The sequence below is a fragment of the Perna viridis genome, chromosome 1, assembly GCF_037379345.1.
Source record: "Perna viridis isolate PV_CMFRI_1.1 ecotype Kerala chromosome 1, ASM3737934v1, whole genome shotgun sequence".
NCBI lineage: Eukaryota > Metazoa > Mollusca > Bivalvia > Mytilida > Mytilidae > Perna > Perna viridis.
Window position 1 is genome coordinate 28,902,067 of NC_142445.1, and position 25,600 is coordinate 28,927,666.

Below are 25,600 nucleotides of genomic sequence, written 5' to 3' on the forward strand. Positions count from 1 at the left end.
GAAATGTTTCAATGCAAATTATTTATTTCTTGATTTGGTTTAAGTCGCTGATTATCGTGATATGAATGCAATATCTTTTTCTTTTTTGTTTAAATTGTTAATTAATTATCATCAGCCTACATATATAGTTGCTGGTACTTTTATATTGGATTTCTCAATAAAAAAAGCAATTACTCTTTCCTGAAAACTAATATTTAATTGATGACATATAGTTGCATTTCTCAAAAATCTTAAATATTAATGTATATTTGTTTGGTAGAGTTTTTTGTTGTATGTATAATATAACTGCATAGAATAAAATCGATTTTCCACATCTTTCAATTGCAATTTATGTTTCCATGCATTACAATGCTTTGGAAATAAATAAGCATCTTTGAACTAAAATAATCATTTTGTATATAATGTTAGCAGTAACACGAGAAGAAGTACAATGGCAATAAAGAGGATTCCGAATTAAGTGTCTCATTAAAAATTAGGCAGTGGGTGAAACATTGTATAAAAACCCACCATTTTGGAAGTCTAATTTGACTATTTGAACCATAAGAGTTAAAGAAAAGGGAAAATTATCCATATAACTGAAAAATATGGAAAATTGAATTATAACATCATTGGAATGCACTGAAAATTAGCATTTCAAGGGCAGACAACTCTGTCAAAAACATCATTTTCCTAACATTCTATTGAAAAAAAATTTGAAAATACCAACAGATGCAGAGGTCAAATAATGGTCTTTTAAAAAAGAGAAAGCATCCTTGAGTGAAATTATATCATATTATATATACCAAATACTTATGTAGTTCAAGATCGTGAACAATTTTAGTGTGTTTCATGTTTATGACCTATTTTCGTTTATACCTACTATAATGTTGGTACCCAACAAGTGGGTGGTACATTGGAATCACGTTGTTAATCCGACAATCCGTTATTCCGTCCGTCAGTCCGAGTTTCGATGCAATTATCTGGACTCATAATGAATGTGTGATCTCAAATATGATATGATATGCGACTTTATTTTGATTGGGCATAAGTTGTAAGTAATGTTGTTTGAACACTAATGTCATTGCCCTGAATGACTGGGGTATACGTAGCACGTACAACATTATCTTTAAAACTATCTATATGAAACATTACACAAATAACATTACTGTCCATTTTTTTCCCTCCCCAAATGTCTTTTAAAGGCCATACATAAAATATTTGAAACAATTGTTAAAAAATTGTACAATATGTATTGTTTGCTGTCAAGTGAAAAAAAATCTTATAAATCAACTTTAGACGGTCTTTGTTGGTGCGTATAATTTTATTATGTTGGCGACCAAAATCAGATATTGTGAGTAGAGCGAATTGAAATTTCTTAGATCACAATATGTACTCGATTACAATTAGGATTTGATTTTACTTTTTTAGAGAGGAGATTGTCTTTTTTTTCATGTAAATAAACAATTGTAAGAGAAGACAAATATGCTTTACCACATTCTACAGTAGGTTTTACAAACATTAGAGAAAAATATGTTTTGGACACATAGTATAGATAAAATTGTATAAAAAAATCGCTATTGGAGAACAGCTGTACATCAGGCAAATTATATTTATTGATTAAAATATCAAATATTTTACATCTTTTAAATATTAATCAATAATCAAACGTTCAATTAAAATCATATTATTTGTTGACGGATATATTGTAATTAAACATTTCCATAAATAACAGGCTTGTTCCACAAACGGATATAGGATGCAAGTATGAAAGCTTTCCTATGCTACACCTTATTAACCTTAAATGTATTTTTTACTGTAAAAATACTTGTTTTTGGTAAACTTCGGGAATGGGTAAAGGGTAGATTGGAAATGGGGATGGGGAATTTAATGGGAAAGAAGGGGAAATTATTCTTTAAAGTACTAATTTATATTCAAAACTCTATTAACGTATTTTATAAATAACAGTTTTAATGTTGAAGAATTTAAGAATATGACTTCATATTGTAAACAATTGATGATGGAAATTAGATACACGTTTGTCAGTTGCCCATTTCGTATATTTAAGAAACTTATTATTAAGATAAAAAATCATTTTATCTCAAAATTTATATGCTGTGTACAAATCACAAAACGTTACGTCACAAAAAATCAAGGGACATTTTTTAAGTAATTAAAATGTTATACAGAAAACATGAATAATGATTCAAAAATGATTAAAAATTACGATTGATCAGTATTTGACCATCACAATATTTAAAAGTTGCCTTTGGGATGGGCAATACATTTGTCCGACTGATGTCGACAAGCGACTTAACTGCTTATAGCACAATACGAAGTCATAATACCCTAACGCAACTTTTATAATTATCATAATATACAAGAAAATGTAACAATTTGGTTTCCCATGTGTTGACAACATGGTATTCTACTCAGTAAACATATATTGACGTGTTGAAAGGACAAAAGTTATGACCTTTCTTGGAAATATTGAACTAATCTGTAAGATGATAAAGATGATATCGGGAAACATTTGTATAGCAAAATTCTAAGTCAATGTCAGTATATAGCGCGCAAAAAATGTGTAGGTAAACATATGTTTAAACTTTTATATTCAAGTATATTTGAGTTTGGTGTCCGATGTTTCCTGTCTGTGTGTTGTGAAATGTGACGACTAATTAATCAATTTTCATACATTCTGATCAAACAAATACTCACCGATAATGCTGCTGCCCCTGATGTGCTTTGAACTGTAAAAGTTTCTGTGGTAGAAACGGTCACGCCTGAACCATAAGTCAACGTCATTGTTACGCCATGTGTAGAACTAGTTGTAACTGCTGTATGTGTCAATGGTGTCACAACAATTTCAAATATTACAGTATTTTCAGTCGCATTTCCCGGAGAAATAGGTAAGTTCGAAATACTACCCAAATTCAATGTACCTTTGTCGGCATGTGTTGCCTTGACTGTTGATTCATATGATGTTGTTTTATCATTTGGTATGACACACGGCATGTTACCACCGATGGATTTAATCGATATTTTACACAACTGGAATTTCGGTAGATTATCATTTATTTGCGTTTGAACTGTTAATGCATAGTTTGAGGTTGTTCCTTCTGGAATCACTGCCTCAAGAAGGAAAACTTTAGGAACATCCACATTAACATTGTTGTTTGGAGTTACTACGGTATTCAGTACTGGTGCAGCCTGGCAGAAAAAAAAAGTCAGTATAAAGGTTTTATAAATAGATATGAATCCCTTACTAACTATTAATTTTATAAACTAATAGATGTATGTAAAATGAGATGCTTTTATATCTATAGTATCACAATATTCTACTGATATGTTCATTTCTGAAAATTTGAATAGTTCTCATGCAAAACAAAAGAAGCGTAAACATTTTGTATTCGATTATAATAAAGTACTTATGAAGAAAACCGTCTAAATCAACCGCTATATCAACCTCATTTCTTCAATTACCACCACATGAAATATGTCCTATGAAAAACAATAATTTAAATTTGTTGAATATTATCGATTGTGAGGTTATAGGAACGCTTTCAAGAACGTTGACAAACATTAACTGTACCTAAAAAAATCCCAATCCCTTCATATATAATGATCTTAAATGATGATGATTGTAATGCAAAGAATTTAAAATGAAATAATTCCGTACAAAAATTTTAAAAGTAAAATTAACAGTCCTTATTTTGTAGTATAATATGTGCCCTTTTAGTGACAATAGGTCCTTAAAGTGTTGCCCAGTGGAATAACTTCATTTCTGGATTTGCTTCATTTTTCGATATTTGTGTTTTAAGTACAATTTACTTTTCGATTTCGATCTTCTATTCATTTAGTTCTAATGCAGAGGATGGATAATGTATCCTTGAAACTCGTGTTTATAACGAAAATGGATATGATGAATATGTCAAACAGATCTAGACAACAACCCCGCAGGGATGAAAAATGTCTAGTCTCAATCATCTTAAGTATTTATATTAGATTGTTTTGTTCGTATTTCAAAGTATTTTAGTATTTTAGCGAAAAAAAGTTCTGAAAATGTGTGTAACGGTATCGTCATGGGAGTGAGCTTTGCGGAGACTTGATATTAAGTAGTAGTCTTTGTAAGAATCATTCAAATTCTGTAAAATGTGATACAACTCAAAAAGGCTACATATTCTTATTTTTGGTATTAAGTTGCTTTATAGTTTTATATGATTTAATGTATAATTATTCTTTCCAATCTGTCTTCTCTTAGACGATAATTCACACGGAAATCTCAATAGTTTCTATTGTATTTTAGTGTAATTTACAGAGTTATCTCCCTTAATTTTAAATTCTGCTGTATATTCCTTATATTTTTTATCTCCTTTGAACGAAGGTTATATGAAATGCCACTTGTTACTTTCTGCTTACTGTGACATTTTAAACAAAATATAAAAATATAAATATGTAGGCTTTTCGACCATGAATCACATTGTGCATGATTCATAGCTGGAGTTCTACTTAAATCGTAACACTAACCATTCCTGTGGGATCTATAGCAGATGCACCAGTAATTTGTAGCTGTCCCGCCCATATTTGAGATGGACCAATCTCCATAGCTGCTCCAAGCCAGTAATTTTGTCCGACGAATGTTGCATCATTGTACATATGAGCAGTAAACTCCATTGTAATTTTGCTATCCGTACCTTGATTTCCGCCTTCGCGCGAAACTACAAACGAGTGGGATAGTACAATAGAAAGGCAACGAGAAATGAAGAAAGTGTTGAGAAGGAAAACGTAATATGGGAAAGGCTAAATCGTTGAACGCAAACGAAGTCGTCCATGAAAGGAATTAATACGTTTTACACTGCCTTTCGGTTCTGATACGAATGAAACATCATGTAATGTATATAGCTCTGTACCAATATTTTTAAACACTTGACGTTAAGGCTGTTTTGTTTTACTTCTTAAAGCATCGCTAAGACGCCAACAGAATTTTGACGAACCATGACGGAACCCATACCTTTGGGATTGATACATGTACACTTAAATCAAATCATATATTTTTCTGTATATTGAATTTAATCAAAACGTCAAAACTTTGTTTTAAGAAAATTCCAAGAATCGTATTTTTTTCTTGGCAACTGTAGTTAAGAGTTGTTTGCATTATTACCATCATTATTTCGATTTCTTTTTTTAAACGAATTATCAGATAAATTAAGATCGTCATACAATGGAACATTTGACATATTTTTTCCATGTTATTCTCAAATGTATCTGCTACATCATGATATGTTTTATCTGTAAGAATTTAATCGATTAAATGTTGTGGTCTACTTTTGGACTAGTTAAGAGATGCTGCAATTCAATAAAAAGGTGCGTCATACCGCTACTTTTAGTAAGGAATAGTTTACACAGTACTGACAGTATTTACATTGAAAGCATGTTTTTCAAATGAATAAATTGATTTTGAACAAATTATTAATAATAATGACATAATTTCCCTTAGATTGTAAATATGTATCATTATCATTCAGGTTACAACATTTCATATCTTTTTTCTTTGGTACCAATTTTCTTGTTGTGTTAGGGTTGGCCAAAATCACGAATCATAAGATATTAATTAAATGGTATTAATTACTCTAAAATTCCTTGAGACAAGATAGTTATGCCAATACTAAAATTAATTCCCCCGAAACCGAAATTTCTGTTTATGCATGGTCTTAGGTTTTAGAGTAAACAAAATATATCATGTGCAAAGGCTAAAAAATATTACCTTTATTAATGAATTTTCCCATATTAATGTGACCTACTGAATTTCCAAGGCCATTACTATCTGGTTGCATAGAAGAAGTTATTGCAGATTGATCAAGTCCACACATGAAATTATCGCCAATGCTCTTAACTTTAGCTGAACATATACTAACGACAGATGACGTGTTCAGAGGTGCAAAAGCATCAAATGCCAAGTTTGTAGATGGGTACGGTAAATACATCTCTACTTCATATATAGCTGCTGATCCGATAGGTAAAGAATCTGGACCAGTAAAATTAAACGTTGGACTTTCTGTCACTGCCTGAAATAACAGATGAATGAACAATGTCATATTTAATGAGTATACGAATCATAGTGTAAAAAAAACAACATATAACAAAGGGCAATATTAAGACAAAAACCGGAAAAGTAACACCGTCGAAACGTTCATGGACAAGATATCAAAGAAAAGCTATAAAAAGGAGTCTCAGATTTTTTACTTCTTCAATTGTACTTATAACAACAACAACAAGAAAGAAAGAAAAAAATTCGGTGCTTTGAATACCATACAGTCTATGTAAACATAAATGCAACAAATTGATACATGTCAAATTGAGAATCATGCAATAACAAACTTTAAGAAGGTAGACCTATGGTAAGGGATATAACTCTTGAAATCAGTGATATGTATCATATTCAATTTCACCAAAGCCTCTAAAGCTTTCATTTGAAGCAGAATAAAATCAATCCAAGTTAATAAGATGCTTATATAATATTGATGTGAAATGCTTAATACAAACGTTCCAATAATTTTTAAGAGTTATGTCCCTTACCCTAGGTCTACCTCCTTAAGTGATTCATTTATATCGTTTGAATATTTTTTTCATAAAAGCTTACTTTGACGAAGCCTTTGGAGGGCCTAAAATAAAATCTGTTCAACACATCACTTAGAACGCAAGTGTAATTTAGGATTAGTATAATGATTTAATGTTATACGTAAGTTTCAAAATATATTTATGAAATATACAACATGTGAATTTATAACCAGTCAAATGTTAACTGAAAATAATTTTGGCTTGAAATTTGAAATCAAATAGGCGAACAATGACTATCTGCGTGCATTAAAAACAACACCACAATTGGCAGTTCTAGTATAAATAAGTATTGTGCACTTGAAAATTACCAAAGCATCTGTGATAGTGGCAAAGGATGCTTGTCCTACCCAGACCTCATTGGCACCATTATATTCCGCACCTGCGCTAACCCAGTACACACTTCCATTCTGTACAGTCTCGTCTACCATAATAGCTTCGTATGTTACAACGATAGTGCATTCTTCAATTAAATCACAATTATTTACGGTTACACTGCCAAGGTTTATGATGGCTCTATCGTGCTGAAAAATTTAAACATTTTTTTTTTAAATTGTGCTTCCTTACTATTTCAGCATCCGTTTTGGATGCGAACATTTTCTATCCGCTCTTACAATGACAAATCAACTAAATATTAGACAATTTTAAGAAAAATAATACAACAGTTTACATATATGTTATAAAATTAGGATTGTTGGTAAATCTCAGGGCTCAAACACAGCGTTTCAAAAATATTTTTATTTCTATTTTAGACGAAGACGACGAATAATTAACTCATTTGTGTTACTGAATATGAATTGACGCTGCTATTAATTCAGTAAAAAATAAGCTGCAAATGAGCGGTAAAAAATGATAAGAACGCAAATTTTAAGGTTTGTGTGATAGAAGCGTGAAATTTTACCTAACATCGCAGCGAGAGCAAAAGATCAAAATGTGCTGTACTTGAAACGCTTTCTTTAATTGAAAACGACAATATTGATTACCTATCTAATTTGACCAATGTTTTCTGATCAATTACTAGTTTAATCGTGACAATAGTCCACAAATGCAAAAAAAAAAAAAAAACAAAAAAAAAAAAAAAAAAAAAAACAAGTAAAGTAAGTGTCCAAAGTTTAAGTACTGAAGTCGACGGACACATACTGATAACAAAAGACCACTTGAAATTGGTAAGTACAGTTGAAAAAATAAAATGAGAAGGGACGTTAATGACTGTTATTGGCCTAAATAGCAACTGAAAATGAAATACCAAATGTAAAAGGTGTGAATTTGGATACTTAAATCCAGCTGAGCAACAGTCAGGACCATTGAAGAGTTCTTGAAAGGTGGCGCATTAAAAGACAAAATAATTGCTTGAAATTCATCAGAATTCAGATAATCTGGTTACTTTTTTACTTTTCTGTCATTTTCAAGTCATATTTCTATTAAGAAATGGTTCGGTAATTTTGCTGTTTCACTTTATATTGTAAACACCAAAACAAAGAATTGCATATTTAGTGAATAAATTCATTATTGCATAGTTTATGAGAGAGTAGTCAAGGGAACCAAGGTTATAGCGGTAATCAAAAGAATGCAATCCAGGGACAAAGACTAGACATGGAAAACAGACATACACAACAAAGACCACAAAGTAACTAAAATCATACACTCAAAGCAACAAAAACACATGAGCAACTCGGACTCCACTAAAAACTGGGAGCATGGACCAGGTGCACCGGTAGGGTAAGCGTCCTCTGCTTTTCTAAAAACACCCGCCGAATTGCTCATAAAAAGTCAAGTCCAGGGTAGACGAAAGAGGAAAGGAAAACTATGTCAGTAGAAGTAAAGTTGATTCCGGGGTGTAAACATAGTTTTTCACTTAATTAGAAAGAATTTCATATAATATATATATCATAATGGTTCGACATTTCATTACAAATAGGTAAATATTTCGGGCCATATCCATCACCAAATGTCCCTACCCCTTTTATTTATCAAACTGTTACACGCTAAGTAATTCTAAGCTTGTCCTGTTTTTACAGCGTAACCAAAGGGAAGTGTAGAAAAATTCAAACGTTATAAATTTTGGGTAAAGTAATATTGGACTTCAAGTATATATAATTATAGATGCAAATTAATAACGTCAAGCGAGGAAACGATTAAAGAATGACTTTTAGTCCAATACTGACTAATTGTTTATTTATAGTTTAATTTCGTTTTAACGATAAAATGTCAACATTTTAATTATGTCATCAAAGTCAATCCTAAACAATTTAGTTTTCAGTACACTTTATGCTTATAGATTACAAAAAGTACAAGTTGGCTTAAGTATTATGCAGTCGGTGATAAAATGTCCAAGCATTCTGTCCATTTTCTAATTAGTGTATATGCATTCAGGGTGCATCATTGGAAAGACTAGAACCAATAAAATTAGTGAAGAGGGTTGGTAAATTGGAGATATAAATGATGGTATAGTTTTATGTTGGAAATATTAACGGGAAATATTTTAAAGCATTTTCTTTTCAATAGATTTTTAAAAAAAAATGGTTTTTTTTTTCTAATTACATTTCTTGCCAATGTAAGATACAACTGTTATTATTGGTACTTATTATTATAAATGTGAACTTTCTGGAAAAAATAAAGGTAGTAGACACAAATTTTCGAATTACTGTGAAAGTACTTTATTTCGTTGATACCAATTTTCGTGGATTAAGAAAGAAACACAAGATCGTAGATTTTTGAATTCGTAGTTTTGAGGTTTTCAGTATACATATCAATAGAAATCTCCTTTTCGTTTGGAACCAAATTTCGTGGTTTTGCCTTCCCACTAAAACAAATAGAATTGGTACTCCACGAACAAAAGTTCTTTTACAGTCTCCCTTTTTAAAATTGCATGATTCTTATGTGAATAAGTATTTACTGTGTCTATATGTTTGATTTCCCATAGAACAATAAAATATAGATCGCAAATTTCAATGTATTCTCGTTATGAATATATTGATTTAACCGGTGTTGGAATGAATTGAATAATGTGAAAATGAGTGAAAAAAACCAGTTTAATAACATTGGGAAAAGGGCATCTGGTACTGTCTAAGCATTTGTTTATAAATAAAAAAATACACACACACAGATCGAACTTCCTTTTGCTACTTAAGACCAAAACCGATTTAAAGTTCTTACTCAATTTCAGAACACTTAATACTCAAATTTTTGCGTGTGTACTGTAACAAACAGAGCAGACAGTAGCATTTTCAGATTCATAGTTCATTAAATGTTTCATTTACACGCTCCCGAATGGAGCGTTTATGGTTGCATTATCAACTTGGTTCAGTATACTTATGGCAAGAAAAAGCATCAATATACGGTTTGTACCTGCATTTTCAGTAACCTGGCAGCCCGGGTAATACTTTCGTTCCACAAGTTTCTCTCAAATATAATCCCGGGTCACCAGTGACGTCTTCGATCTTTTGATTGGCTGAGCGGATATGACGTCATTTTGTTTTATTTTTATACGTTCTAATATTCAAATTTCAAAAAGAAACGTTAAAATGTTTCTTTCAAATTACTTATATCATCTTTAGATACAAATGCACAATCATAAAGTTAATTTAGATAATTTCTTCTTTGTTTTCATTTTATTTCATAAGCGTCAATATACTCATATATTGTGCATATTCATCGGTGGTGACCAAGGTCTATATTTTTAGCGATCCTGGGGTCGCTTATGATATTGACCAGGGAACCAGATTACATTTTCAGGAGCTGAAAAACAGCGTAATAGCAGCTTCATTTGCGTATACTTGTATATGTGCGATTGAGAGCAAAACCAGTCTCGGAACATATTTGCTAGTTTTGACAATTAAATACAAATCGAGGCTTTTCCAAGATAGAGTTTGCCTTATAGCCTGCAGTATGGCGCCCAGATGTTTACGAAAATTACGTAATCAATATTACCCATCATTCTCGGGTCATAAAAATTGTGAAACGAAAACGAACCAAATCCGAAACTATTATCTTTTAAAAATATCATACATCGTGGTGTGCTTTCGACCAATGTTGCCTTACAAACAGGTTGATATCTAAATATTTTAGAAATTATGTTGATATTAATTTCATCCAAACCTGGACCATTAAATATAAATAGACAATAACAGTGCACTGACTTGACATAATCATGATATAAGAATAAGGGTTAGAACCGACCGCGAGAAAATGCGAGGCTGAGCCGATCATTCTCAGCGGTTCGGGCCGAATTCATATATCAAAGTCTTTGTCAAGTCAATGCACAATTATTGTCTAAATACTGCAACAAAATAACAAAATTTCAATATTTTAAACAAGAAAAATAACTTTTTTTTTTGTTTTTTTTTGTATTTGAAGGGGACGACATTCTTGCAACTTCATAACAGTGTAACGTGTGTGACGTCACAACAGAAAGTTACATTCATATTCAATCACTTGTAAATATATACGGTCAATGCATTTTGACTCATTATAAGAACGGTTTCAGTATTATGATAGTTATAGGTCGCATTCTCTGCCAATCAATCTGACCCCACAAATTGCTAAAAACCTTGATATTATTATTCGCATGGGAGGTTTTATGGTGAAGAAACAATGTCGAAACAATGCCGAATTGATTACAAATATTCTTCGACAACATTTTTCTACCTTATAACAATTTCTGAGATAACAATAACCAAGATGCGAATTTATGCACAAAATAATATTAACGCTATAACACTCGTTATTCCATTAAATTAAAACTTAAGTGAATTAATTGATTTTAAGAAATCGTTATATATAAATCTTTCTAAACAAATAAAGTTTAACACAACACTAATTAAGATTTAATGATAATGAAAATAAAATATTATTGCTCCTCTAAAGTGGAATTCCGGATCTATAACAATGACGGAGTGAAAACATGACATTTCCATTTTCAAATGTATAGAGAGTAATGAAATGTGGTAAACTTATGAGGTATCATGGTTCGGTATTGCAAGGCCATTGATAAAAACACTTTACAGTTCATTCAAGCTTTACCACATGATATCGGTTGATCTTAAGGTCAGGTGCTACAAAAAAATATAGATATATCATGCTTTGAAAAAAAAATGGTGAAACTCAAAGAAAACGGAAATTTTCAATGCAAACTGGTTCACATTCAAGTAAATGAAAAAAAAAAAAAACGCAATGCTTGGTGTGCTATTTCGAAAGATTGCTGCCTAATTCTAACACAGATTTATAATTTGATAACTAATCACTGGAGCTGAAAGCCGTTCCTTTTTTCACACACTTTATTAATTAAACATATCGTATGGTAAAATCTAAATATGCAATACACCTCGAGCACTTTGTGTTCATTTTCTTGAATTTTGAAAGTACAATAAAAAGGCAAATGCAAAACAAACAAATAAAAGATACAGGGAAAAAAGTTTTTAACAGATATATAGCATGGAAATCGTAGTTTGCGAAACCTGGTGCTCATTACAAAACAGATGTTGATCATGTGCATTTCAAAAATAGGGTATGTGACTCCGTAGTTTCACGAGTATGGCTCCTCGTCTATCATACAAATGCATGAACATTTGTCATAATTCATAGCGTTGAGTTCAGTATTAAAAGCAAAACATCTTTTTGGGTAAATATTCTGCTAAAAATTATAAATATCTACTCCTGCATGATAAAAATATAAGAAAAAACATTAAATAGAAGATTTTGAATTGTAAGGCAGTATTCGAAATCCCGGAAGTAAACAATAAAACGCAGATCGATCTTCGGATTCCAACTCGTTCTACAAGTACATGTGAAATTCTTGAAAAAAAAATGAAACTAGAATTAAAGCACCTTTTTTTGGTCCTTCCTTTTCTCCTTTAATGTATATCAGGTAGTGTGTGGACTACCCACTGAATTGTTCATATAATGTCAAGAAAGGTGTTAAACCTACTCCTTAGTACACAAATACACAAACATGGAGGAAAACGCCAAAGTCACATCATAACGATCAATCTGCTCATGATGTCTACAGTAAGTGATGACTGTAGTTTTGTGGAAATTTAACATTTTTCAAATAGCTTATTTCCATAAAGTTCAGCACGGTTTAAATATCTATGCAGGTTTGATAGGTCCTGATATGATGTTTGAGGTCTCACTAACCACTTCTAACGTTTCCATTACTTTACATGTTAAAAAAAGTAATTTTCAAAGTTTCACTGTAAATTCCCAGAACAAATGACATCTTAAAGTTGCATGCCATTGCGAAGCTTGGAAAATAAGGCTTCCAAAATCATAATGATAATGGTACAATATGCTAATGGTACAATGATTGTAGAAATTCTTCACAAAATTTACTTGAATAAATAATACCGAAAATCCACATTTTTACCTTTTCTGCTAACTGACAGCATGGAGGCAAATTACTCACACATGTAAACAATATTCATACACTTTTGTAGTTAATTACATATGTGATTTTACACATGAAGTACACATTCTCAGCTTAATTTTGACTACTTTTAATCATAATACACACAAATAATGCACTTACAATTCATATGTCAAGGCTCAGTGTTTTTTTGGTACTACAAAATGGTGGGGGGGGGGGGTGGCCATTTGACCCGGAAGTGGTTAGTGAGACCTGAACTCGGATATTAATCACCCATCTTTCCCAACTAAAATTATAACTTTCTAGTATAAAGGCGTGTTGGGTATAATATATTTGAAAAACCGCATGATTTGCAAGAATCATGCAAAATCTGACAAATGTGATACACTCAAAAAAAAAGGCTACATATTTTTAATTTTAAATTTGTAATTAAGTTGTTTTATTAGTCTATATTGTGAAATGTGTAATTATTCATTCATATCTGCCTGCTCTTAGGAGATAATCAACATAGATTCTGTTGTATTTGAGTGTCATTTACATCTCTTTAATTCTTAATTTTGAAATCTACAGCACATCCTATATAATTTTTATCTCCTATGAACATGGGTTAAATGGAAAAGCACATGTTACTTTCTGTTTACTATGACATTTAAAAAAAATATCAAAAATAAAAATATGTATTCAATCATGAATCATATGATTCTTATGTTGAGTACTACTTAATTCATCACTCGAATGCGACTTGAGCTGACATTGAAACATACGATAAATACACTGTCTAAGATGACACAATTGCAAAAAAATTTACACACAATAAATTCTTTATTTGCAACACATACCAATGATGAACCCGGTGTCTTTGAATCCATGGTAACCTCAGTTGTCCCAGATATGGTAAGTCCTGACCCCTTTTGTACAACCACGTCACATAGAATCATGACGGTAGTGTCGTTGTCAGGGGTAAACAGTTCAACTAACATGTCGGTAGGACTTGACGCAGGGAAAGAAACATTCAATTGAAATTTGACTCTACTTCCTACCCATAATTCAGCTGTGTTTTCATACGGTGACAGTTTCACAAGCGTAAATGTGACATTGGAAGGCGCGGCAGTCTATATAAAGAAAATAGTTGAAAACGTATAATACGAAAGCAATACCTGTGATGTTTTACTTTTATGTTAAAACTAAGAAATTATATTTTGTGAAATTCTCAAATTGTTAAATATAAATTCATTTTTAAATAAAATGATCTGTTCACTGCATGTACGAATTTACATTGACTAAATGGAACTATTGGTATATCATATTTTAATTGGATTGCCTTAAATACTTAAATAAAACAGTAACTCATCATTGTTATATACATATTACAAGAACAGAAAATCTTCCTAAATATTCCCCCAAATAGCAAAACCTCATACGTCGCTTGAATCGCACTGCGCACAAACACACACATTACACATGTTGCTCATTGACACACATCATGAACATAATTGCACATAACTTGCGCGATATACGCTACAATTTGCATGTAACATGGTTAAAGGGATTTATAAAACTATACAGAATATGTTACTTTTGATTATCGAAAAGCATTATTAAAACACAAATGATTTCAATTTAAGAGTTAACAGATGACGTTTTTAGGCTATAACTGCATCAGGCAGTCAGGTCCATAAGTATTTTGTGTTATGTTCCAAAACGAAAGGGCAATTTTAAAAGGAAATGACTCAATGTTTTTTTTTAATATTGTACAACATGTTAAAATTAGCCGTGATTGACTCTCTTTATGACTAGGATTGATATATCAACCATTAAATTAAAAGTACAGTATTTGAAACTAGGTTTACTTGGCACGAAAGAACAGTAAACCACCCAGGTAAACCACACAGAGGCACTAAACAAATGTAACTGATTGTATTAGATTATATCTTATTTTTATTATATTGGAATCGAATAATTTGTTAGAATAGGGATAACATTAATCTGCATTTAAGATAAAAAGGTTATTTGGTTATTAAAATAATACAACTATGATATGCTTTTAGTCGACTTACTGTCGCTCGTTTGGATCTGTGATGATAAACATTTATGGAATCACCATCATTGTCATCAAATAGCCTCATAACATTCACAACGAGGGTAGCACTGTCTGGTTCTGTTTCCTCGCCATTGTTAATAGTAATTGTCATTTCATATGTCCCACCGTCCAGAACGCTGTCAGTGAGATATACATTTCCATTGTTTTTATCTATTTCAAATTTGTCGGATGATATCGAGAAATAACTATCGGTTTCGCCACACGTTGTAACTTTGTCTTTAAATGAAATAATACTCTTTGAAATATTATGGGATCCAGTGTTGACGTTTACTTCAAATTTGTTGGAGTTGAATTTTGGTATGTTGGCTGAAAGCAAAAATTGTTACAAGCAAATCATTGTTAAAGAACATTAAAGCTCGAAAATCTTCCAATGTTATATCATGAATTGTGCTCTTTTTGAAAATTTTTATTTACTTTACTTTATTTTATTTTTTTGTTTTATTTTTATTTTATTTTTTTTTGTTTTGTTTTTGTTTTTGTTTTTTTTTTTAAATTTACATTTGTAAGTTTTCTTTAGAGAAACTTTCTCGCGTTTTGACACGGAAAGAATAACAAACAAATAGTAGCAAACAAATAGTTTTAATTATCAGTTTTTATAAAAATCAGGCAGAATGTGGTGATCCATGCATGTCAAAAATCCACCGAATTCAGTTTTATTCCTTGTTCAGAATCAATTACTGATCACATAACCAGTCTTTTTTTAATTTTTATTTGGAGGTTGCGCTTTTGAGATAAAGTTATATATATATTTTACATGAAATTGGCACTTTTCAAGAGTTATAGTTCTTGATTTTGTTTGATTTTAGTGATAGATATATGTATTATTTTCTCAAAAGTGGAGATCTGAATACAGAATGTAAACATATTTCATACGTATATTGAAAAAGCGTTATTTGTTTGTTGGGTATTTGTACACTATGAATCACCTTTTTTCATTTGCAGTGTCTAAATTTAATGTTGACTGGTACTTGATATGTCAAACTGAATATATTTACTCGTTGATGTCTGAGTTTTATATAGATACATCGTAATACATACTTGTGGCATAAACATAAACTTTTATTTCAAATATTTAAAAGACAATTCTTGTAGAAACCACACAGATCCTATGATATATGTGGAACAAAGAATATTCTATCCCATCATTTTCTTTAATCGAATATATTGTTAAACTCATTATGATGTTAGAGATTACAAAGGTTTTTCTGTATTAAAGTTGTTGACTTAGAATATATGTTCAAAGTTCTCTAAAAAATCTAAATAATGCACAGATCAAACAGTTATTTTCTTTCTTCTAAAATTTGTAGTACTTTTTATGTAATTCAATGCATTCTTACGTTGCAAAATATTACAAACATTTTTTTAGAGTCTGGGATTTCTAATGGATGAAATGTTTAAAATAAAAACATGATTTGGTTTGTGCTACATTCTGCATTGGTCTTAAATAGTCACCATTTAATGAGGTAGACATAACGTAAGAGATATAACTCTTGAAATCAGTGATGTGTTTGTATCAAATTCAATTTCACCAAAGCTTATCAAGCTTTCATTTAAAACAGAATGTAACAGAACATAAGTTACTTTGATGCTTACATGAGATTGATGTAAAATGCTGAATGCAGATGTGCCAATGATTTGTAGGAGTTTTGTCCCTTACCCTAGGTCTACCTCCTTTAGATACGAATTCATTTTACGATGTGATACAACATAGATAATACAATATTGTACCATCTATACTAACATAAGATATACCATAGTTGATATAATTTTTCATAGAAAGAAACCTATCTTTACTGAACCCCTTGTAAATTTTAAGAAGTGTTCACTTAAGACAGGTGTTTGGGGCAACAAGGTGTAAAGTACTTTAAATCGATGTAAATGGTCTTAAAATAGTGTCTGATTAAGATTTGGTTTTCGGTTTATACAGGATTTGGTTTAAGGAGTTAGACGTAGTGTAAGTTACACAACTCTTACAAATCGTTAGCACGTTTGTATTTACCATTTTACATTACTTTTATGTAATCATCAAAGTAACTTGTATTGATTTCATTCTGTTTCAAAGGAAAGCTTGGAAGGCTTTGGTGCAATTGAATATGATACAAATATGATATAAAAGTGAATTCGTTGGGGTTTTTTGCATGCATGATTCACTTCCTGTCTGATCTACTAAACAACATCGACTTTAACATTACAATACTTCTAAGAAAGATTTCGATTTCCTTTCTTCTCTGGAATTCAAGAAGGCATTTCTTTCTTATGCATCTATTACATGTGAATTGTTAACAAGTTTTAGTAATCTATACCTTTGTTTAAAAAAGAATGAGATAGAGGATAAAATTTACCTTGTACATCACAATTGTTACCGGACCAACATGGTTCGCATATACAGTTTCCTTCTGTGTCCGGCGTTCCATTTTTGCATAGACCCCTTTAAAGAAACACAATAAACAGTGAGTTATTAGCTAACAATGAGTACCTATTTTCTTTTATAGCATGGCCTTACAAACGAAACAATGATTTCTAGCTGAAGCGCATATTTATAAAACAAAACACATCAAGTCAAAATGTTACAACATTGTATGTGAGGAAATCATATTGGAAAATACACTGAAGTTTAATTCAAGTTCAATAGTCATTTTATTTGTTTTAATATTTTCGTTGTACAATATCACTTACAATCAGTAATTGTAAGAATTATATATCGAAAATTATAGTTTTCCGAGTCATCGAACGATACAATCAAAAAATTATTTTTTCACAAACACAGTTAAGGACTTACGTAGCACTCCAGATAAGAATTATGCAATATTTGATTCAAGCCTACATTTTTTATTTTGGATATTTTGTGAATAATGTTATACTAAATAAAAAGTAACATTTTAAAGATTTGTAGATTTCCATATAACCCTTGCTCTTAGGATATAAACATTATATAAAATGATAAAATGATAAAATGTACTGTCAAACTCCAAACTAAGGGAGATAACTCTATATATAACATTAAAATACAATAGAAACTGTTTAATCAATTACTAAGAACAGGCAGATTGAAATGAATGATTATTCATTTCATTATATTGACCCATTAAACCACTTAATAACAAAAATAAAGATATGTAGCCTTTTTTGGGGGGTGTATCACATATTGAAGAATTTGCATGGTTCTTACAAAAACTGCTATTTAATTTACGTCGCGAAGGAATACTGATATAATATGTATCAACCGTGGCGGGTTTAAAATTCCTAAAAAGAGAGTACCCGCTAACAGCCCTAAGTGTGGGGGCTCATTCCAGTGCTTTCCATAGTTTTCTCCATAATCATCCAACCTTATTAAAAGGAGACGGGATCCCCATCTCCCCTTTTGGATCCACCGATAATAAATAAAAATTCCTCATGTAAGATCGATAGGTTGTTTCTGTGTGCGTGAAGTATCAATATATTAAACAACTACACGATGCAGAGAAAATTCCATGTCTATTTCAAACAACACCGATTATGTCATAAACACGAACATTAGCATGGCGTTAAAGACAACATTGAAGTTTCAATATCGGAAGTTTGACATTTAACTTTGCTGCATAAAAATGCATTTAAATCATACATTGTTCTACACTTGAAGATATTACATTGCGATCATTCCTAAGTGACAAATATACCGCGTTAAAATTACTTTCTCATAAATTTGTCACATTATAATTGTAAATCAATGATGAACTAAATATAATACCTATTTCAACAAATGAAAATAACAGCTTGCTTATATTTCAATTTAACAGTAATGGAATATATTGATTTTTGATAAGACAGAGCTGAAACATTAACTTCACCCTAGCATGCAAAGTGAAACCGTGAACAAAGAAGAAAAAAAGTATTGGTAAGGTGTTGAATAAAATACTGTAACGAAAACGGAAATTAATACGGAAAGAATATAATTATACCAAGGGTTTGGTTTTATTTTTAATCTTAATATTGTCATTATTGTTTTTTGCCTTTATGACTGTTATGGGCCACATCAATTTGGTATATAGATACATCATATTAAATCGCATACATTGTTATAGATACAATGCATTGGCTGTTTGTCTAAAGGCTACTGGATTGACGTCATGTAAAAACAAACTCTATTAAACATGTAAATGCATCAATAGGATCACAAATGTACATGATAAAGGTGTTTTATCTCGAAAGGCATTTACAATAGTTGCACAATAGCGTTAATGACAGTTTCTTCATGGAGACGATAAATCACATATAATTTCTTTAAAAACTTCAAATTACTTTAGTTACAGTTAAATACCACTTCTAAAATTATAATATTGACAACAGATTATATGATTTATCGCTACCAAGTTTAGTGTTAAAAGCGTGTTTTGATATCTGTATTGACCAGCCCAGTAATCAAATTTGACTGACCTCGAATCATTTCACATACTATGTATCGAAATTTTAAAGTTCATGAAACACCAAGGCTTCACTTATGGTAATGCACATGGTAGAATTTCGTGATGTTGGATTTGACTTTATTTCGATACTTATAGATTCAAGAACTTTTGTTTACAATTTATTTTGGGATTAAGAGCCTCCTTTATATTTGATTTTTAATGTTCTGAGATGTTACTTTTTGATATATATATATATGTACCGCATATCGAAATATGCAATATTATATGATTGTTACGTTAGTATTTTTTTTTTTTTTTTTTTTTAGTTTTTGACATTTGGTACTATGACCTCCAGAATTTATTTTGAAAATATCTATATCAGTTTAAGTCATAAATACCCTCAATTGTCTTGAACAAGTCAATGCCCGCGTAAAGTTTAATATCTTATGGTTCCGACATTGTCAACTTTGATACAGAATAATATCAATCATTGAAACAGAACAAAAAACTCTGCAAATTGAAAATTGATTATATTAGTTTGCATTTATAACGCAAATCAATGATATATTTCCTTTTCAGATTTTAACGGCCACAAAGAGTTCACGTTGTTTCAAATTGTAACATCATGCGCCATTACACAACTACAAAGCTATCTAATTATTACTACGCTATGAAGTTTGAATCGCTATTTTATATTTTAGTATCTCCCTGTTGATATTCATGTATCAAGCTGGCAACATGGGATTTTTACAATTTTTACATGTTTTTAGCATGAAAATTACTCGTTTGCATGAAATAAATCTTTGTTTCTTATTATACCGAACTAAGTCCAAGATAATTTATCTTTTGGTATAGTCAGGTAATGATTTATTCAATACAGAATAGTTGTTTTGCAATAGAATAGCAATCTCTTTTGGAATCACGGAGCAGAAATCGCAATCGCAGAATCCTGTTACGTATTTTCAATGTGTTTTTGATGGTTTACTGACAAGTTTATAAATATTCATGGGAAACAACTATTGGTATAACCTTTAGCATTAACATTACTTTTCAACAGATTGGTCCCACGTTTCAGCTATGTTCCAACATCAAATTATGATCGGAAATGATAAATCGAAAACAGCATTGGTCTTTTTTTTTAAATACACAAAAAAAACTTGTTTTTATTTTCTTGCATTTTAATGTTAGAAACAAAAAAATTAAAATCAAACCCCAAAGGACATTAACGGTGAGTGAACTTGAAAGCTTTTTTTCAGTTTTGAGGATGTTTTTGCTTTCATGAACGTTTATTCAGAAAATAAGCATTTTCTTATGGAATAACTAAGATTTATTGATATGAACTAAGGCCTTAACTCAACCACTATTAAAAAAAAAACATTTCATTCTCTTAAGCATACTCAACCTGAACAATTTGGCACAGTACGCAGATTGGCATACAAATAAGGAAAAACATATAATTCAAACATTTTTGTCCATATCTTAAACAACCTAAAATCTTTCTGAAGGTAGAATATTTGATAATAATGCCAAGAGTTGTAATTATAGTTTGGTAGGCAACAAAATTTTGAGAGTTAACATCTCCAGTGACCAACTTCCATTTGCACTTTTATTGTCGAAAACAGTTTGTAAGAGGCCTATTGAGGGATTTCCAATCAATTGACAACAGACTTGGAGTAAGAAATTCATGAATCACTTATCATAAGCTTAGTCTTTTTTTAAGACAGAGTTGTACTAAAAAAGAATTTGCCTACCTTGATTTGGCTGCTGGATAGTTTGCTTTGCCTAAAATTAAAAAAGAATAAAGATTAATAGATATGTTTTTACTTATATATATCGTATAGGTTATTGCATGTTTTGATAAATTATATTTGAAATAAAGTTTAAAAGTTTACTCTGGGAATCTTTTCCACCAAAACGTCACGACATTTATCTCATGGGACATGTACCACATTTTATGCCATTGATGTTACAAAACGTAAAATAAATTATTTATAAAATGTTTTCAAAACATAATTTTCAAAAACGAAAAGTCAATTTATAACCAAAATATTATTGCATCGTGCTCTTTACACTGTTAGTGTAGTTTTTAAAAATAAAAAGCAAAATATTAATTTCAGATTCAGTATCTGTTCCAATTTCATTTATATGTAGTAATTTAAATGCATTTTATAACGCCGATTCTATGGTGCGCAATATGAAAATTAAATTTAAAAAAATAGTGATGAAAGTCATTTGTTAAATTATTGTAGACAGAAAAAAAACCCCACAATTTTAGTCACTATAAAAATCATCGAACGTAAATGGAATCAACATCTATAATATTTCATTGGCAGTTCAGCTAAGAATCGTGCAATTTCTATAGAATGTGAGACGCCACAAAAGAGGCTACACATTTGGATTTTTGTAAATATTTTGCTTTTTAGGTCTATATGATGAAATGTATAATTCATTCCAATCTTTAATTCACATTGAAAATTCAATAGTTCCTATTGTATTTCAGCTTCATCGACTGAGTTAGCTACATTTTGTTTTAATTCATATGTTACTTTCTGTTAACCTTAACATTTTAAACAACATGTCAAAAAAATATGAAAGCTTTTCAACAATGAATCACATTTTGCATGATTCTTACCGGGAGTGTTACTTAAATTTTGATATTGTTTACTTCGATTGATATCTGAAAGAACATGGTAGCATCATTTTTATGTGATTTAAGGATCCTCTTTGTTACTTTAAAGAAAAACAAGGATTTCTGAGGGATTAGTATTCTTTTACGATCTCTCATGGTCATGGGTCGTAGTGCTAATTTTACATGGCTCATTTTAAAAAAAAAATAAGCATTTGAAATGTCAGCGGAAAAAAAGGATTCCTCTTAGTTTTGTCTTAGTAAGTTTTATCTTTTAAAAACACAGAGGAAATAACAATGATTTGATAAAAAAAATCTGAAACAACAGTTGACAGTGTGTTTATTGACATTATGTAATGAAAGTCAGAGCAAAACATTTTAATGCTATGAAATGGAATAAAACCAGAGGAGTCCGAAAATCAAACACAATGACTGAACATGAACAGCAAACATCCTTAACACATTTTTTTTCAATGAACGCTGATCGTTGTTAATCAATGTTTCAGGAAGCTTTTTTTTAAATGTTCTTTATAACTGACTATTTCTCCAAGTGCACTGAAAACAGTACACAGTTTTAAGTTATAAAAGTTTCAAATGTGAAATGAATGGTGGCATGTTTCTCGTTATAATTTATGTTTGTTCCCCTTACTACTCAAAACTGGTTTCAACCGGATTTCAATAAGGTTAAGTCAACTTTCAACAAAAGTGTTTGAGTGCTATATAATAAATTTCATAGTAGACCGCAATCATAACAGTGATCTTATTTTATACGCTAACATTGAAATACTGAAATCTGTAAGAATCAAGAAAAAAAGCACACACACACACACACACACACACACAAACACACACACTTTCACAATGTAGACACATGTTTTATAGTCTATTGAAGACAGTTCGTTTGTCTTAAAGGGTCAGCGGATACAAAGTAACAAGTTCAAAGTTACAATAAAATTAAGGGAGAAAATGGAGTTATATCACTTTGATGATTAAATTTCTATGCTTTGCATGTAACTTTTACCTTGAATTACTTTCAATAAAAAGGAAATGAATGCTATATCTGCATTTCAGATAACACATCATGGAAAGATTTGTGTATATTCTTCCCCCATTATTTAACCACTGCCTGATTCTAACAGAGAGTAGCAGTAAAAAAATCATAAAAAACATATAGAAACCTTTGCAATACAAACCAACTGAAGAAAAAAAAAACAATCATAATAATACAAGTAAGATAAGCAGAGTTTGGTTATATGAAAAGAGACTTACTGATTTATTCAACGGGTCATGGTTTTCCTTTCCTCGTTTGTCTACACCGGACTTGACTTTTTATGAGCAACTCGGGGGGTGTTTCTAGAAAAGCAGAGGACCATTACCCTACCGGTGTACCTTGTCCATGCTCACAGTTTTTAGTGTCCGAGTTGCTCATTTGCTTTTGTTACTTTGTATGTATGATTTTAGTTATTTTATGTTCTTTGTTGTGTATGTCGGTTTTCCATGTCTGGTCTTTGTCTCAGGATTACATTCTTTTGATTACCGCTATAACATTGGTTCCCTTGATTACTCTTACAAAAGTAGTTAAATGACATCACCGATTCATCACATCAACACTTCATAAATGTGGATACAAACTTGATAGCAATGATCACGGTAACAACTACAATCAGTTCATTGGACAATAATGTTACTTATTTGTAAACTATTTTAGTTTGATAGCCTTTGTGTCTAAATTAATAGGGGAAAAGTGTACACAGGAGTTTATGTTGGTTTAGCCTAGACAAAGAAAATATTCACAGAGTTATGGGTAGTACGTCTACCATATCAAGGAAGGCCATGTTCCCATATGTTGAAACAAAAGACAAAAAAATACTTTTTTAATACATACAATGCTTCTTTCTTAACTTAAGCTATTAAATAAATTAAATACGATTTGATAGAAGTAGAAAATAGAATCACATACTTGATTTTAATTAGAGCGGAAGTGATTCAGGAAGGCGGGTCTAGAACCATTCAATAGTTTTTAAGTAATATTAAATTTCTATTAAATGTTCCTTCTTTGTTCTATCTGAAACTCACCCAACTTCAGATAATTATAGTGCTTCCTTCAAAAGTGAGATTAGACCAAACGACAATTTCTGATAGGTTAAAAAGTATTTACAAAAACATATAAGGAAGTGGAAAAAGTATATTGCTGAAATTTAATCATTATTTTTAGTATGTGATAAATCTCATAAAAAAATCTTTAAATGCGATTCAATATCCAAGCCACGCGAAGACGCATTCAATCTGATAACGAACAAAAAACATACTATTCAATTCAACATATCTGAAATAATGCGATGAACTTCTTCACCCGATTAAGATGACATTTACTTCAGAAATGTCAACACTGTTAAGAAAACTATTGCATACAAATGGAAATTGAAATACCTGACAGATCAATTAAGTAAAAAAATAGTTTTTGTAAAAGATTTTGATACTCAGACAATAGCATCAAATTCAAAGTAATATTAATAGCAATCCTATAGCTTTTATACTATGATTTCATTCCTCTATCACTGATCTCAGGTTTGCCTGGGTAAACAGACGGTTAAATACATGGCAAAATATGTATCACAAGCTGTATCATCCCGAGATATCTTTATCAGAACGAGGGACTCTAGCCCGAGGTCTGTATTGATCAAGGTTATACGGCATGTGATAAAGATGTTGGCATGTATTAATCACTAAGTATTTGACCGTTTATGTAAATCTGTTGTTTTCATCTTTATGAAACTTTATACATGGATTTGTAAAAAGAAAGAATACTACAACTTTACATTTCTACATTGTTAGTAGTGACCATTTTTTTTTACATTTGTATACTTGAAAAACCCTAATCTAAGACCTAATGCTAAAAAAATCGTTTATTTTTATTTCATTATTTCTTGCACAATTAAAAAAAGGAGTAATTGTGCACTAAACAACACAAAAAGGTCAAATCCGTTAATAGCAAAACAATTGCCTAAACCAGACTTGAAATCCAATAAAAAGCTTGATCAGCCGAAATTAGAGAGTTGTGGTTACAGCCACAAGGGACTAGTGGCATAAAATTATGAATTTTTGTCTATTAATGAACATTTTTGAATATATATAAGTGTTCACGCAAAGTCATATTATTCAACACCTAGTAAAAGTCATTATCACATTTATAAGTATAATTGTCTTCTAAAGAACAATAATTGACAAATTACAACTTTGACGAGTTTGGTTGATTTTTTCTCAATTTATTTTTCATAGAAGAGCATAACCTTTGTTTTTTAAGCATAAAAATGAATTGTGTAACCGGAACAGTATCAAAAGCAAATATTATTATTGATTAAAATATACTGACAAGCATGATTAATTATGCTAGAAGCTCACATCATTGAATTTGAATTTCTTATCAGTTATTCTTGCATGGTTTAATCCTGAAAATCAATTAATTTAATCTATCATCAGTTTTTGTTCTCTATTTATTGTGAAATTTCCATGAGCCCATCAATTGATAAGAATAT

General features: G+C 30.7%; 1 protein-coding gene across 1 annotated transcript in view; it reads right to left on the reverse strand.

The window, feature by feature from the left end:
• Positions 1–25,600, reverse strand: part of LOC148628209 (uncharacterized) — a 58,031-nt gene that overhangs the window by 26,431 nt on the left and 6,000 nt on the right. The window contains exons 2-9 of the mRNA XM_088584637.1: positions 21,190–21,220; positions 17,399–17,484; positions 15,013–15,362; positions 13,795–14,067; positions 6,903–7,115; positions 5,741–6,041; positions 4,504–4,694; positions 2,695–3,186 (exon numbers count right to left, since the gene is read on the reverse strand). Of these exons, the coding sequence (XP_088440763.1) occupies positions 2,695–3,186; positions 4,504–4,694; positions 5,741–6,041; positions 6,903–7,115; positions 13,795–14,067; positions 15,013–15,362; positions 17,399–17,484; positions 21,190–21,220 (1,937 nt within the window). The remainder of the gene's footprint in view (positions 1–2,694; positions 3,187–4,503; positions 4,695–5,740; positions 6,042–6,902; positions 7,116–13,794; positions 14,068–15,012; positions 15,363–17,398; positions 17,485–21,189; positions 21,221–25,600) is intronic.